Genomic DNA, 16,842 nt, shown 5'->3' with positions numbered 1-16,842 from the left:
AATGGATTTTGCTCATTTTTGGTATGTGAATGAATAAGGACTGGCCCCAAAACATATCACAGGGGTTTTGATATTTTTGTTTAAATTATGCAAATTAGGTAGGTTTTGGCAATTTTACTATGCATTTCATTGTGTGCCTACGGTCACCGATAACTCAAGAACGTCGTCCGTCCGTTCGTCAGTCCGTCCGTCAATATTTGGTTACGGTCAACAATAACTCAGGAACCGTTTGATCCACATGTTTCAAATTGGTCACAATTGTTACTCCTATGGGAGAGATGTGAACGTCCTATTTTGGAGCACGCCAGTTGACCTAGTTTCTAGCCACAACCACTTTTTGGCGAAAATCGAAATGGCCATAAGTCAGTACAGGTTCAACAGATTTTGCTCATTTTTGGTATGTGAATGAATAAGGACTGGCCCCAAAACATATCACAGGGGTTTTGATATTTTTTTAGAAATTATGCAAATTACGTAGATTTTGGCAATTCCACTATGCATTTCAGTGTCTTCTTACGGTCAACGCCATCAGATTGTATGCCAACAGATCTGAAACATTTATTTTCACAGGTGTTCACTAACACAGGTTTAAATGTATATAGCTGTCCGTTCTATACAAGCGTTTACTAACACAGGTTTAAATGTATGTAGCTGACCGTTCTATACAAGTGTTCACTAACACAGGTTTAAATGTATATAGCTGACCGTTCTATACAAGTGTTTACTAACACAGGTTTAAATGTATATAGCTGACCGTTCTATACAAGCGTTTACTAACACAGGTTTAAATGTATATAGCTGACCGTTCTATACAAGTGTTTACTAACACAGGTTTAAATGTATGTAGCTGACCGTTCTATACAAGTGTTCTACTAACACAGGTTTAAATGTATGTAGCTGACCGTTCTATACAAGTGTTTACTAACACAGGTTTAAATGTATATAGCTGACCGTTCTATACAAGTGTTTACTAACACAGGTTTAAATGTATATAGCTGTCCGTTCTATACAAGTGTTTAGTAACACAGGTTTAAATGTATGTAGCTGACCGTTCTATACAGGTGTTCACTAACACAGGTTTAAATGTATATAGCTGACCGTTCTATACAGGTGTTCACTAACACAGGTTTAAATGTATATACTAGCTGTCCATTCTATACAGGCGTTTAGTAACACAAGTTTTATCGTATATAGCTGACCGTTCTATACAGGTGTTCACTAACACAGGTTTAAATGTATATACTAGCTGTCCATTCTATACAGGTGTTTAGTAACACAAGTTTTATCGTATATAGCTGACCGTTCTATACAGGTGTTTAGTAACACAAGTTTTATCGTATATAGCTGACCGTTCTATACAGGTGTTCACTAACTATTGTACCCGACACGTAATCATTCACGCGTTCTTGCTGCTCTCTGCAGAACATCGTGCGTGACTTTGCGGCGCGCTGTCAGGGCATCATCCAGGAGGCTGCGCGTTGGGCTCCGACGGCGACGCACGCGCACCTGCAGGAGTATCTCAACCGCCTCGACAACGACGGCACGGGTCTGAGCCAGCACAGCGGCCTGGCGCTCGCCACCGAGAGCGTGCTGCAGTTCGCCGGCTTCAACAGGAACGCGGCGCCCTACGAGAAGGTGAGGTAGCTAGTTTGTGTGGGTGGGGGGTACGCGTGTTTGTACGTGTGTGTGTGCGTGTGTGTGTGTGTGCGCGTGTGTGCGTGTGTGCGTGTGTGCGTGCGTGCGTGCGTGCGTGCGTGTGTGCGTGCATGCGTGCATGTGCACGCACGTTTGTGCAGGGGGTGGGGGGTATTTGAAGCTAGTTGGCTATATTTAAAGGCTGGTATCCTATTGCCACTGTTATCTTCACTACCATTCTCAGCATCATCACCATCATCATCATCAAAATCACCGTCATCATCATCAGCCCTCGTTATAACACCCAGCGATACCTTCGACAGAGTGTCACGCTGGAGCGGCGTCCATCCTGCGTCACCAAAGACTCGTCACGCTTCGTCGCAGCCCTGTCGCTGCGCAGCCGATACTGCGGAGAGCTGGCAGGCATGAGGCAAGCGTACGCGGCCTGCGGTAAACAGGACTCAGACCTTGCCGCACTACTGTGCAGTGAACTCGATCAGGCCTGTCAGGATCAAGGTAGGTGATGGTGATAGGTAGGAGATAGCTCTAACGGTATAGCCTCTTCGCTCTTGCTACAGTTGGTGGGAGCGAAGGAGCTACACCGGTAGAGCTGGAGAAAGAGTGCCACCAAGTCTGGCAGATACCGAGATGAAATCTTCTGTTATGTAACTAGCCAGTCGAGAGCAATGTAAGAGAGATTTGCATAGTTCACATAGTTATAGACAGATCGTGGTGAAACGAAGTATGCCTTTAGTTTACAGCAAAGCTCAACTAAGACAAGCATCCCAGAAACTATCATCGTTTTGTGCTTGCAAGCCTTCTGTCAATAATGATGTTACCTGTCCATTCGTTTATTCTGGTCGCACTGTCATGTAGCCAAAGCCATACTCATGATCAGATATTATCTTCAGATGGAGAGAAATTCAAGTCGTCTATATTTCGCATCTGCGCACTGCTCATCGCTTGCACGGATCACGACCGACAGCTTCTGCACGCCCTCTGCTGGGCACCAGTGAAACTATTCGCAGAGACTGCAATGGAGTCAACGATCGCCTGCTGGGAGTGGCTGCTTGCGGCGCGACCTCAGTTTGAACTTCAGGTAGCGTATCCCGTTTCACTTCATGTGTTGTTTGTGGTAGGCGCAATGCATGTATGTGTCTGTCTGCGTAGCCTGTTATCTCCCCATGAAGGGAAAACGAAATTAATTCATGCCACTCTCTCACCTGTTACATATTTGGTTTCTGTGTGAATCCATCTTGGTTTTTTCACCCATTTCTATTCATGTGCGTGAGAAGATTGTTATACAGCATACTCTTCAAAAGGCTGTATCGGAATATCACATTCGCTGTTTGCTTGATAGCACTGAAGTAAGAATCATCTTTAATCCAATTTTATGTTTTGTTTACATTTCGATTTTATACTGGGATTGTGACCCATGCAGCAGAAAATCTTATGCGTTAGCAACATTCCAGCATCTCGGTTGCCATGGTTACAGTTGCTAGGGGAAATGGCGAGTGCGTGGCAGATGACCATAGAGCTGAGGCTGGGCATGTTCTCAGTGGACAAGGAGGAGCCAAGTCCTCTGGCAGCACACGAAGGAGTCTCCCTAAAGCCAGACCCCCCTTACGTTGCGCCACACATCCTGTGGACTAAGGTAATATTAGAATCGCAGTAGGTATGACGTAGGGTCAAAGAACCTATCTTATTAAGTGTAAAATAATACTTGTAATCTTTCTCCTACAATGGGGGAGGGAGAGTTAGGTTGCTGGGAAATGCCTCACTGGGGAAGATTCCATGGTTGGTGAAGATAATAAAGTTGGTGGGAAGCTTGGGGTTTAGTGTGTAAAGCTGTTTATCAGCGTTTGTCGTGTTCGTCTAGTTTCTAGAGGAGCGGATCAACATTGCCAAGTACTGCAGCACAGACCAGGTGCAGCTGTTTGCGACCATGCTGCAACGTTCCATGGCCATGAGCGTCGGAGTCGGACACAATCTCAAGTGCCGACACATTGCTGCCCTCGAGCCTAGGTTCAGGTATGTGTGTCATGTACGTAGTACAACCATAGGAATGTACGTAATGGTAATGGTACACAGTAGTAGTGGATCAGTGCACCATAAGTTCACGTGTGCAGTTTAATTATGCAGTAGTACAGCATAGTGATAATGTAGTTTAGAATAGTAATATAGCGCACCATAGTAGAATATGTAGGAATATGTAGGAATATGTAGGAATATGTAGAATAAAATAGTGGTGATCCAGTATGGAATAGTGATGTACTTAATAGACCATATACAATACGGTTGTATATCTAGTATTTGGTAATTGGCATTGGGTACTTAATCGTGTATTAATGCAGAATAGCTAGTACTAGACAGTTAATTGAACTTTCTGTAGGGAGAATTGATTGTGTTGTCGTGATGGCAGTTGCACGGAATATAGTGGAGACAACTTTTTTTGTTTATCAGAAATGATGTATTACAATTTAAATGCCCAATTCTTACAGGTTTAAAATAAATTCCTGATAACTGCAGATACGTTCTATAATAAAGCGGAGATGTTGGCTGCTAACGGCCATGAAAAAACGGCCATGCTAAAGGGCCATGAACGGCTAGTAGTTGGTCGGTCAGTCAAGTTAATATCAAACTTTTCTTTCAGACTGCTGTCTTGTGGGCTATCACTACTACAGAGTGACATCCTTCCTAATGGCATCAGCAAAAATGCCCTGCGAGAGAGAATATACTCTGCCACCAATGACTACTTTTGGTGAGTGTGCTAGTGAATGTACGTTCTGACTCGTTTTCGCTACATAAAAATCACATTCTATCCATATGAATTACAATCATCTAAAATTAGGTGGTTTTATGTCACTATTTGCAATTGTCGATGCAATCACGTCTGTGAACCAAGCAGTGTCTGGCATCAGAGGCTCGTCAGAAACATATTCAGTGGTTAAATATCACAAATTCATGATGGAATATCTTGCACATCATTTCACTACGAAAGTTGACATTTTAGACGTGGAATGTCAAAGCTATTTGTGATGTTTCTTGTAACGGAGTCTTTTTTCATTGGCTTCGTTTTCACTGACACGTGTCTTCGTGCATATATTCGAAACATATACAGTGGTTAAATATCACAAATCTATGATGGAATATCTTGCACATCATTTCACATCGAAAGTTGGCATTTTAGACTTGTGATGTCTTACCTGTGTGTTGTTTCTTGTAACGGGTCCCAGGCCTTTTCCATTGGCTTTGTCTTTATATGACTTAGTTATTACTGACACGTGTCTTCATGCTGACAGTCTGCCACCCATGTGCCCCACACAGACACCCGGGGCGCTGCGAGCGGCCATCTTGTGTCTGGTGCAGTTCTGGCAGACGATGCGTTCGGACAAGAAGTACCTGCGGGCAAATGTCGTAACTATGGTAACCAACATGAACATCGCAGGTACTAGTGGCACTATGAAGCAGTCGCCAGAGCCATCGATTGCAGGTGTTGTTTTTTGCATTCCATATTTTTTCGTTTCGCACGTGCGACCTTGATATTTTTACACGGTTAAACGTTGAAATTGATGGGGCTGATGGATGGGTCAGATATTATCAAATCAGCAGGCCAGTATTGGATGCTGCTAAAATGTCAAGGTTTCACATTTTGATAGTGGTTTTGATAATTATATTTGTTACAATATGCATTGTTGTTCTTCTCTTTGTTATAACGTACAAACACAACTATGGTTGAAATTAATGCTGCATGCATCTTCATTCGTCATAAACTATTAAAGCAATGCTTCCCAATGAGGGCTGGTGTGATTAAGTGACATGATATTATTATGGTATGAAGCATATCCCATTACTTGTGTTTTATATGCCTTGTATGCGTACACGCACATGCACGTGCTTGCCCTATCTGTATTCAAATATTTTCACCATTGTGGTGGCTTAGGTTTTAGTTCATGCATGAAACTGGTTTGCATGACATGCCTGCTTAGGCCTGTCATGCACGTTTCTGCATGTGTTACTAATACTTGGCATGATCAGCAACTTGCACGTTTGCACTGTTTACAAGTGTCATATTTGTTCTATGCTTGCTTGTGCCATATTTATTCTATGCTTAATTGTGCTTTGTTTGTTCTATGCTTGCTTGTGCCATATTTATGCTATGCTTAATTGTGCCTTGTTTGTTCTATGCTTGGAAATATGTTGGTTTTATGCAATGCTTTGTCTGGGAGTGTGATGGGGAAAAAGATTGTAGGTTCACTTGGGAACATGTATTCACATGAAGTTAGAAGTAATTGATAGCTTATGCCAGTGGTCTGACTGCTGTATTAAATTTATTTATGGCATTCGACAATCAGTCTAGTTACATTGAAGGCACAGTGACACTTGCACTTGGAAGCACATTTAGTTAGTAGACCACTAACACTGCCACTAATTTTCCACCTGTTTAGCACCTCAATTACATTAATAGCTCACATTAATGGTGACCTTCTGCTGTAGAGTGCACTTTCATATGTTCCATTATTTCATGATAATCAAAAAGTACATTTATTTTATAACGAATCAATCGATTTATCATTAAATAAATTGACTCTTTATGTTATCATGAAATCATTGTTTTCCGATATTACATGTCATTAAATCCAAGAGTTCCCGAATGTGTGACAAGTGAGCATCCGCGATGCACTCTGCGGTGACGCGTGTCTTGATGTCGTTGTTGTAGAGGAGGGCTTTGTTGCCGTGGTAGCGCAGAGCGCGCTGCAGGCGCTGGCACCTGACCTGCGTGCGAGTCAGGATCTGAGTGTGTCCCTGAAGCCAGGCAGTGGCTGGATGAACATCCCGCTGGCACCTAGCGAGCGATCGGGCTACTCGAAACGCTCCTCAGGTGTGTGTGTGCTCATCTCATCCCTACCCTACCTCTCCGATTCTCCAATTATATACCTCTATAAGTATAACTTATATTTATGTGTGTGTGTGTGCGTGCGTGCGTGCGTGCGTGTGTGCGTGCGTGCGTGCGTGCGTGCGTGCGTGCGTGCGTGCGTGCGTGCATATGTGTGTGTTCGTGTGTGTGTGTGTGTGTGCATGCATGCGTGCGTGCATATGTGTGTGTGCGTGCGTGTGTGCATGTGTGTAAATTTTCTTTAGATGATGTTTGTAACTATAGACTGATAGCAATACAATGTGCATCAAATTTCTGTGCTAGGTCTCCAGATATACTTTTTTAACTATGTACATTTAGAGATAATACATCTAACTGTAGACTTATAACTTCTGGACATTAATCTGTGCTTATCATCAGTCATTCACCCTACCTCTCCGATTATATACCTTCATAACTAGATAGTTAGATGCTAATTTAGGTGTTTACCATGAGTAAGATAAGATAAGATAAGATAAGATAAGATAAGAGTTTATTTTATCACTTTCAATATCAGCAAATACAAGGATTTTTTTAACAAAATATAAGTAACGTGCAGTGAAGGGATGGCGAAAAGACCATACGGTCATCTAGTCAGCCAACCCTTAGAGAAATTAATTAAGTGTAAAGGTGTCTGTCATAAGAATACGATGTATGATGAGAAATATTTGAACAAAATGTTTGTATGATAACAATAAAACAAAAGCAAAATTGAACATAATTGGAAATAGAACAAGCAGCAGACAGGAAGTTATATACAAAATATGTTGGACACATAAATATATATCATGGGCCCTGTTCATTTTAGTTGGCAGTGATAGGTAGTAGTAGCGCCCTCTAATGTGCAGCGCTGGCGATGTTTTTCAGGTCGCTCTAAGCGTGCGATTCAGCAGGACGGTGATGTGTTCGTGAAGGAATACATCAAGAAGCGCAACCTAATTCTAGCATTGGTGGTGAGCATGCTCACGTCATATATTTTACACGTTATTATACATGTTGTTACGTTATGTTACATTGCATTATGTTGCGTTATGGAACATTACATTATATTATATTTGCATACATATGTGCACCTGCATGTACCCACCATACAAGGCAGCAACCTGGCTCATAATGTCTCACTATATAGCAGCACGTTCTAGTGCAAGTGATCTTCTTAATCTCCAGAACCAGACTCAAATTTTTAGATGGCTCAGACCATGGCCTCTTTCCACCACCTCTGGCCAGTGCTGTCGTTTCCTGATTGGCTGATATCCACGGCAATAAACTGCCTTGTCTTTGGCCGTTTGCTTCAGTGCGCTTCTAATAAATAGCTCTTAGCATATATCCCTCTCTGTCTGTCTGTCTCGCTCACACCATAACAGTTAGTAAAAGTAACCAACTTTGATGACCCTTCTGTAAAGGAAATGTTTGCCATGCTGCCCCTCCAAGTTACTGTGATGCCCTAAACACCGCTTACCTTGCATTAGATCAAGAGTTAATAAACACCTATGATAAACACCTCTTGATTAGATTCACATCTTATATTAACATATTATTATCACGTATTTACCTAATTATAATCACATAATAAAATTCGACCTCTGAGTGTCATGTCTCACGTTCTCCAGAAAGCTCTTGTTTACACCGTACTTTGAAGTACTTTTTATTTATACTTTATATTATATATTATTATATTATATTATATATTATATTATATTATATATTATATTTATTTACAAGATCGTGGCGGATGTTTACAGGCGGTGGAGGTGCAGCGGCTGTGCACGTGGCACAATCCTCAGTCACTGCCTGAGCTGAACGTGCCCGAGCAGGAGAAGATATACGCGTGGCTATCGATGCCCGTCAACGAACGCGTGTGGAGAGACAATGCTCGTCTCGCCTGGGACATCTCACCGTCGCTAGCCATCCATCTGCCCATGAGGTGCGTGATGCGCGGGGGAGGTAGAGCACGGGTGTGGCTATCCACTAACGTGAGCTAAGGACAGTAGGGCTTGTTAATATGGAACTGAAGTGAAATTGTAGATTTGAGATCTTCGATAAGGCTACATTGCCACCATCTTGCTTATTACCGTATATACTCGCGTAATAACCGCAAATTTGGCCTCAGATTTCAACCCTGTATTTGCTCTGCGGTTTATAAGTGCACCATACCGCGAGGGGAAATATACTAGGCGCAATACTTGGTTACCCGATTCAAATTGAGGTGCGGCTTATAGGCGCCCACGGTTATTACGCGATCATATACGGTAGTTATAGTTGTTTATAATAGTTATTGATGTAGTCATCTTTGCCAACGTTGTTAACGGTTGTATGTTTGTCAATGTTATTGTTATTAACCATGAGTCATCATCCTGCAGTCATCATTGCAATCGTACAGCAGATCTAATCGGTGGCGTCGTGACGCGTGTTAGGTTCCGTAACTCGGACGCGCTGGTCAAGGAGGTCACCCGACTGGTGCGCTTGAACCCGGTGGAGGTCAGCCACATTGCGGCGGCGATTCGATACCTAGTGACCGCTCACAGCGTGGAGGCTGATGCACCAGAGGTGACGACTGCTGGGATAACTACGTGATAGACCGGGGGCATCAGAACGTAGCTCGGCTGATTCCAGCTCTACCGCTGTGGCCCCTTCGCTCCCGCGACAGGGGCGGTATAGTAGCAGGAGCGCAGGGGCTGCACTGGTAGAGCTGGCTGGTTCACTGCTAAATCTAAGAGTAAACTCTGCATTATTTCCTCTTCCTCCTCCTTCTCCTTCTCCTCCTCCTCCTCCTCCTCCTCCTCCTCTGCCTGTTTTCTGTATGGTTGTGTTATACTCGAGAGAATGCTTTTTAATTTTTAATTTCCAAATTATTTAAATTTGGATTTGTCTAGAAATTAAAATGATTCTATATGCTCATATTGAATCTGATGACGAGTTGTGATCCGCCGTGCGTTTAACTTAGTTTTTCTGCGTTTGATGACGTTTCGTTCACCTGTTTCAGCTGACACACGTTCTGACATGGGCGCCAGTGCCACCAGTGGCAGCGTTGTCGTATTTCTCACGCCAGTTTCCCCCGCACCCTCTCACCGCCCAGTACGGAGTCAGGGTGCTACGCACGTATCCACCGGTGAGTAGGAAAGTTATCACACACTCACAGACTATATGTGGTTTTACTTCGATAGTCAGGGTGGAGATGTGCTCCTAACATGATAGGTGCGCATAACGTCGGGTTTTCTTTATGTGTTGTGTTATTTTGTGGTAGACCAAAGTTCACAGTGGCAGTGTGTCTTAGGAATCAACATTTACAGTTGAATTTGACAAGTAGATGAAAACGATAACCAGTAATAATAGTAAGGAATTCGGATTCAGAAGTGGGAGCTATGTATGTTTACTTATTCATCCTTACATAGTGTTACAAATTTGTGCGTTGATTCTGTTTAAAAAATATGTAATTAAAACAAAAAATGTGTAAAAGTAAGTCACAAGTACGAGGTTCTCTAACAGCATATGTTTTTTTCTTTCTTCTAGGATGCAATTTTGTTCTACATTCCACAGCTGATTCAGGCTGTTAGATATGATACAGTGAGTATACCACTGCTATAATGCATCAACGTACATGTAAACCTTTACACATGGCCTTTTCACTTGAGCTTGGTTATCTTTGTAATATGTTCCGAAGTTCTACTAATGCCGCCTGACTTTACGTCACTGCCAGATGTGCAAACAGTTTGTAGACCCTTTTAATGTACAAAAAAATCAAGCATTTGAAGCTTATAATTGCAATTATGACTATAAGCAGTGTACATATGCTTCATAGCTAAAAAGTAAAGTGATTTCACGGCACATCAATCTTGCTTCTCAAGAGGCGAGTGACTAAGCAACTCGTGTATACAAACTGATGTGAATCCTTGTATGTTTGTAAACTGTATAATGATTCTTGACGGTTTATTTGCTTACAGATGGGCTACGTAACGGAGTTCATTGAATGGGCAGCTAAGAAATCTCAGCTCCTCGCCCATCAGATGATCTGGAACATGAAGACGAACATGTATCAGGACGAAGATGCAGAGCAGAAGGATCGTAAGTAAAGCGGATTCGGGGAAAACGTGTCATCGTACGAGTTTCAACGTTTTCCTGAGATCACTGTATGCGGTCCTCGCTACTGTTTACCTCCTGGCATTGTAATTCGTTGTGCTCGTAGCATTACAATTGCATTATTTCTTTCATTGTAATTGCATATGCATTCTTGACATTGAAATTTTCACACAGGGCTGGGGCCCATTTCGCTGGGGCTTACACACTTTTTTAATGCGTTCAGAACTTAAACTCAAGTGTTACTGTCACATACGTAAATGGTTTGTATATTCTTGAAATGTCTGAATGTTGAATGAGCCTTGCATTGCGATTGTGTGCGTGCGTCCGTGCGTTTGTGCGTGCGTGCGTGCGTGCATGCGTGCGTTCGTGCGTCCCTGCGTGCGCACATTTCAAACCTTATAATAACATAACATAACCTAATAATATGTTTTTCCTACTTTTATAGCCGACATCTACGATGCGTTGGATCGTATAATCAGTAACATCACCAATAACCTCTCAGGCCCAGCCAAGGCATTCTACGAACGGGAATTCGATTTCTTTGGGAAGATCACAAACATTTCGGGAGAAATAAGGTAGAGTTGGATTTTCTCATACCTAAGGTACCTCAATGTGCATAGATGTAAATTTCTACTGAGCATCATGAAGCTACATACTTTGACTTCATCTTATACAAACAAAACCAAAAATAAACAATTGTCTCTTTTAGCATCTCCTAAAGTTCTTCTCTAAAGTTCTTTCTACTGAAATTCCATGTACAATAGTAAAATTACTGGTGTACTAGTAAATTTAAATCTCACAACAACTTCACTCACTGCTAAGAGTATTGTGGTTTCAGGCCGTATCCGAAAGGACCCGAGCGCAAGGCGGCATGCCGTGCTGCCCTGAGTCTTATCAAGGTGCAACCAGGCTGCTATCTGCCATCAAATCCCGAAGCCATTGTCGTTGCCATCGACTACGAGTCGGGCATCCCGATGCAGAGGTATGAGTCGCGATTGTTGCGTGTTCTCGTAAATCACGTTGACATCTGTAGCAACTATGCTGATTTCATTCCCTGTTCGAGCAGGTATTCAATGTTAGCTTTTCAAAACGCCCATAGTCTTCACCCCTCCACCACATACATGGTCTTTGTCCTGCCCCCACGCACACAGACTTTATCCTCCCCTATGTACATAGTCTTTGACTCGCCTCCTTACATACAGTTATGGTTCCCTACCACACGCATGCTGTTGCTCCTTCCCTCCACCAACCCAGAATCATCGCTGCATCCCATGCATGCACTCACGCACACGCACGCACGCACATGCACTCACGCACACGCACGCACGCGAATGCACACGCGCACGCATTTGTGTGCGCCCACGCGCACACATTTTCCACGAGAGTGTCGGCTTGTCAGACGGGCCGTACATCCTGCTTAAACTAACACGACTGACTTGCAGTGCTGCTAAGGCTCCATTCCTCGCGAGATTTTGGGTGCAGAAGTGCAGTCTGCACGAGCTGGAGCAACGTGGCATGGCAATCACTGACGGCCGTGTCGACGATACCATCGTCGACACAGAACTTCTGCGCACGCAGGCCTGCATATTCAAGGTTGGCGACGACGTGAGGCAGGTGAGTCTTGATGCCGTACGTAGCAGCAGCAGGACACCTTCGTTAAGGCCATAATAAAAATGTTGTTTGTTTGCCCTCACCCGGGATTTTTTTTTTTTAACAAATTGTATCACTGTACATTATATAAATCTGTAGGCAATACATTATATGTACCAAGCAAAACAAACATTCAACATAAAAGGTATCTCAACACAAGCACACCCGAGCATGTAGACACCATGCTGAATTTGTAAAAAGACCATCGCCCTAAAAAAAAGCCGACCTACCTACCCAAACTTTTCAGCCTGGGTCGGGTGAGGGCAAACAAAGATTTTTTTAATTGTGGCCTAAAGTTTCTGTGGGAGAGAGATTGAAGTACAGCGTGCAGTTCAAGCGCGTGCATGTATGTTTGAATTGAATGTGTTGCTATTTTTGGTATCTCCCGTGAATACATTGTGAATGTTCATTATGATGTTGAATTGACGAAGAGACTTGTAATCGACAAGTGGTTCTGTTTCAGGATATGCTCGCGCTGCAAGTAATCGGTCTACTGAAGAACATCTTCCAGCAAGTTGGGTTGGACTTGTATCTGTTCCCGTATAGGGTAGTGGCTACAGCACCTGGTGTAAGTTACCTTCGCTCATCATCACCATCATCATCATCATCATCATCATCATCATCATCATCATCATCGTTATCGTTATTATTATTAATAGCAATATCAATATTATAATAATTATTATTTTTATTATTAATATTGTTTATTTCGTATTAACACTTGGGCAGACATTTTGTTTTTAAAACCACCAATAGTAGATATCAAGAGGTGTAATGTTTTGCTCCTTGTATTGTCGATTTTTTATTTCAATAGAAGTAGCTAGGGTAGGGGTGTTCATATTAAAAAAACTGCTATTTCATGTATTTTATAGTAAATGCCGAGTTTATGCCAGCTTCTAGTCATTTATCGATCTGTTTACATGCTACCTATAACACAGACATCTTGATTTTACAGTGTGGTGTCATAGAGTGTGTGCCAAACTCCAAATCCAGAGATCAGCTTGGGCGGCAGACGGACATAGGATTGTACGAGTATTTCCTGAAGACATACGGGGATGAAACAACACAAGCATATCAAAAGGTTTCTTTACACTTATTATCAACTGAACCTTGACTTGTTATAAACCTAGTGAGGTGAACAGTTGCTTTATAAAATCTGAGAAGTGCATTAATTGAAGTGACAACGACGAATATGTCTTTTTGTATCGAAATCATACATGTCTAGGCCTGATATTGGTGGTGACAATGTTTTCATTGTCGTTCTTTTTCCCACAGGTGCGGTACAACTTCATCCGCAGCATGGCCGCCTACAGTGTCTTCGTGTTTCTGCTGCAAGTGAAGGATCGTCACAATGGCAACATCATGGTCGACACTGCGGGCCACATCATTCACATTGGTATGCCGTTCTTTCCGCTGATTGAGATTAATTTTCGTCATGGCTCCAACACCAAGTCCTGTGTTGCCCTTCTCACTTGCTGTGGTGCTCCTGATTAAACACCCTTGGCTGTCCTATCTGTAATGCCTAAGTGCAATTCCCATAAATCTCATATTTCCCTGGTTGTTCTGCATAAAACGTGTTAAAGCTTTTATAAGCTTACGCTTAAGGAAACATTTGGCTTGGTACTCGTCTGACTTGCTACACTGCCTTAAAATATTTGATTAAACTCAAAGTAACACTCACCCTGTTGTGGGAAAAAATGAATTCGAAGCCTGTGCACCCATCGTTTGGCCCCTCGACACACACACACAAACCTACAGTGCCCACACACTAGTATTTAAGTGCCACATCTGCTATCATTTCGATTATATCAGTAGTAACAGGTATTTTCACTTGGACTTGTCTAAATTTCTAGGCAAAGGTGACTTGGGTTCAAACAAACCTAAGGGATATTGACCCAAATGTCCTTTATATTCTGTATACCGGTTCACTCCAACTGACTAGCTTTAAAAAAGCACCTTTCAGTTTTTAATAGGAATTATTTCGCACCTGGCATTAGCGCAATGACTGACAATCATGCATGTCTAGCAGAGATCAGCATGATGTGTTGTGTAGAGTGGCATCGTTTCGACACACGCGTGTTTCTCGCTGCAGATTTCGGCTTCATGTTTGAGAGCTCACCGGGTGGAAACCTCGGTTTCGAGCCGGACATCAAGCTTACCGACGAGATGGTGATGATCATGGGCGGAAAGATGGAGGCACCGCCGTTCCGCTGGTTCATGGAACTGTGTGTGCGAGCCTATCTGGCTACTAGGTAAGCCACTTACATACGCTATGCAGGGTGACAGTGGGGTATGCCACCTACATACATATACAGGGGGGCAGTGAGGTAAACCACGGACACACACTTGCAGGGGAACAATGAGGCAAGCCACCTACGTACACACGCAAGGTGAAAGCAAACGACAGTTGCTGTTTAATATTATTCTTGTTTGTAGAGGGCGCCAGCAGGTGATGACTCATGGTTTATATTCGTTAAGGAGGGGGGGGGGACAAGCCTCCCATCCTGTAATAATAGGAGAAGGCCGCAACTATTGTCAACGTGTTGATTGCATCCCAGGAAGAAATGTTCAGATCATAATGTTCGGATGTTTCACCGGGGGCAGCCCTATAGACCGAAGGTCCGATAGACCGAATATTGCAAAGGGTTAGAGTTAGGGTTAGGGTTAGGGCATATATATGGTTTATAGTAGCATCATATGATTTATAGTGGCATGGTGGATGTGCGGCATATTCACGTTCGGATACGGCATCAGTGGATGTCCGGATGCGTAGCCTGGAGGCTAGGCGACCGATTCCGGACGTGTAGCCACTGCGTATTCGAATAAACCTTCGGTCTATCGGGCCTTCGGTCTATCGGGCCTTCGGTCTATCGGACCTTCGGTCTATAGGGCTGTAACCGTTCCACCATTTGATGTCACATGTTGGATGTGCAGGTGTTTCTGTTACTCACTTGTCAAAGCTAGGTGCCCTGGTTATGTAAATAATAGAAAATCTGATCACAATAGCATTAGCAGCACCGATTCAGGTAAACATTGTTGTGCTGCAATAGTGAAAGATGTGGCTTTACTTCTGCTATTCGTCTGCTACCTCATTACATTTTGCCAAGGCTATGCAAGTAGTTATGATTTTATGCTTGTAGCATGTTCAGGCCAGTCATCTATTAAATTGTCTTTTGTTCGCTATGTATATATTTGAAGTAGCGGCTATCAGTTCTTATATCCTTGCGTGTAGAAAACGCATTCAGCGTGAATTTTCATACTGCCCAAGGAGATGATGTTTTATCGCGTATGCATCAGTTGATATGATTAATTGACCTATCTACCTGAAGTGATTAGCAAGTAATTCTAGCCTTGCCTCAGCAGCATTCTCATAGGATAATTCTTAAACTGCATCTTAGTAATAAATTGCCTCAACGGCGAGAATTTGGCATGCACACGTAAAAATACGTATAAACTTGCCTAGCACCAATAATTTAACCTAGCAACGATATCCAGGGGGCGTGGTAATCTCACCAACTTGGTTAGAGTCCTTTAATATATATTTCTATATTAAGGGACTCTAACTCAGGGGCCCGTTGTCAGAAACAAAATTAACATTTAAATTAAATAGTCTAACTTTACGATGTTTCTGTCCACACGTCCCAGACTGATAGCTGAGTTGAATCGTTGTCTCTAGCAATATATCTTTCCACGTGTGTGTTCGCAGGCCGTACCAAGAGGCAATCGTGTCGCTGGTGTCGTTGATGATGGACACCGGTCTGCCGTGTTTCCGCGGTCAGACAATAAAGCAGCTGCGGCCTCGCTTCAACCCGCGCTCGTCCGAACGCGAGGCGGCAGACTACATGATGGATATCATCCGCAAGTCGTTCCTCAACTACAGAACGCGCGCTTATGACTTGATCCAGTACTATCAGAATCAGATTCCCTGCTAAGCTATGTAGTCATATTGTGCTATATCGGTGTGAACTGGCGTGTGTGTGCGCGCGTGTTGCGTGTGCGTGCGTGCGTGCGTGTGTGCGTGCGCGTGTAGTGTGTGCGCGTGTAGTGTGTGCGTGCGTGCGTGCGTGCGTGCGTGCGTGCGTGCGTGCGTGCGTGCGTCTGTGTGTGTCTGTGTACATGTGCCTGTGCGCGTGCGTGCTTGCGTGTGTGTGCATTCCTGTGTGCATGATCGCGTGGCTTGGTACGTGTGTACATATCCTTGTATAGTAGTATAGAAATCTTAATGCGCCTAAGATCTGGTATAGTATACCAGAAGTATGTTCCCTGCACGCTATACAAATAGACGTATATATATACATATATGTACACGTGTGCACACGATGCTTGTGTATATATAGTTAACTAGCTTACATTCCAGAGGCTCTAATTTTTGAGGTTCAATTTAGCAAGATGAGCCAACCTTAGGATGTCTATAGTAATTATAAAACTGTTGTACAGAAAGAAGTCGTTGGAGCCCGCACCAATAGAATAGGTGTTATGCTTGCGTACAAAACTATTTATAATAATGCAAATAAAATCCGTTATATTCTTGTTTTCTCTAAATGTTGTCCACAAGTCTATGAGAT

At 43.0% G+C, this 16,842-nt stretch overlaps 1 protein-coding gene across 2 annotated transcripts in view; it reads left to right on the top strand.

Moving 5' to 3' along the window:
- The window catches only part of LOC106813788 (phosphatidylinositol 4-kinase alpha-like), a 22,575-nt gene extending 6,268 nt beyond the window's left edge, over positions 1-16,307 (top strand). Inside the window, exons 11-32 of one of the 2 annotated variants that reach the window (XM_014818010.1) lie at positions 1,423-1,635; positions 1,959-2,151; positions 2,547-2,734; positions 3,131-3,289; positions 3,515-3,666; positions 4,289-4,396; positions 4,938-5,128; positions 6,356-6,517; positions 7,418-7,503; positions 8,293-8,474; positions 8,965-9,097; positions 9,534-9,659; positions 10,061-10,114; positions 10,492-10,612; positions 11,073-11,202; positions 11,466-11,609; positions 12,070-12,241; positions 12,741-12,845; positions 13,233-13,358; positions 13,553-13,673; positions 14,370-14,529; positions 15,984-16,307. In XM_014818010.1, coding sequence (XP_014673496.1) covers positions 1,423-1,635; positions 1,959-2,151; positions 2,547-2,734; positions 3,131-3,289; positions 3,515-3,666; positions 4,289-4,396; positions 4,938-5,128; positions 6,356-6,517; positions 7,418-7,503; positions 8,293-8,474; positions 8,965-9,097; positions 9,534-9,659; positions 10,061-10,114; positions 10,492-10,612; positions 11,073-11,202; positions 11,466-11,609; positions 12,070-12,241; positions 12,741-12,845; positions 13,233-13,358; positions 13,553-13,673; positions 14,370-14,529; positions 15,984-16,209 — 3,252 coding nt within the window. In that variant the 3' untranslated portion in view covers positions 16,210-16,307. The remainder of the gene's footprint in view (positions 1-1,422; positions 1,636-1,958; positions 2,152-2,546; positions 2,735-3,130; positions 3,290-3,514; positions 3,667-4,288; positions 4,397-4,937; positions 5,129-6,355; positions 6,518-7,417; positions 7,504-8,292; positions 8,475-8,964; positions 9,098-9,533; positions 9,660-10,060; positions 10,115-10,491; positions 10,613-11,072; positions 11,203-11,465; positions 11,610-12,069; positions 12,242-12,740; positions 12,846-13,232; positions 13,359-13,552; positions 13,674-14,369; positions 14,530-15,983) is intronic. The other variant, XM_014818011.1, reaches the window with a different exon arrangement.
- Positions 16,308-16,842: the final 535 nt, after the last annotated feature.

This window comes from Priapulus caudatus, unplaced genomic scaffold (genome assembly GCF_000485595.1).
Source record: "Priapulus caudatus unplaced genomic scaffold, Priapulus_caudatus-5.0.1 Scaffold824, whole genome shotgun sequence".
In the NCBI taxonomy this organism is placed as follows: Eukaryota; Metazoa; Priapulida; class Priapulimorpha; order Priapulimorphida; family Priapulidae; genus Priapulus; species Priapulus caudatus.
The sequence above is the reverse complement of the archived record's forward strand: the minus strand, read 5'-3'. Positions and strand labels throughout refer to the sequence as shown.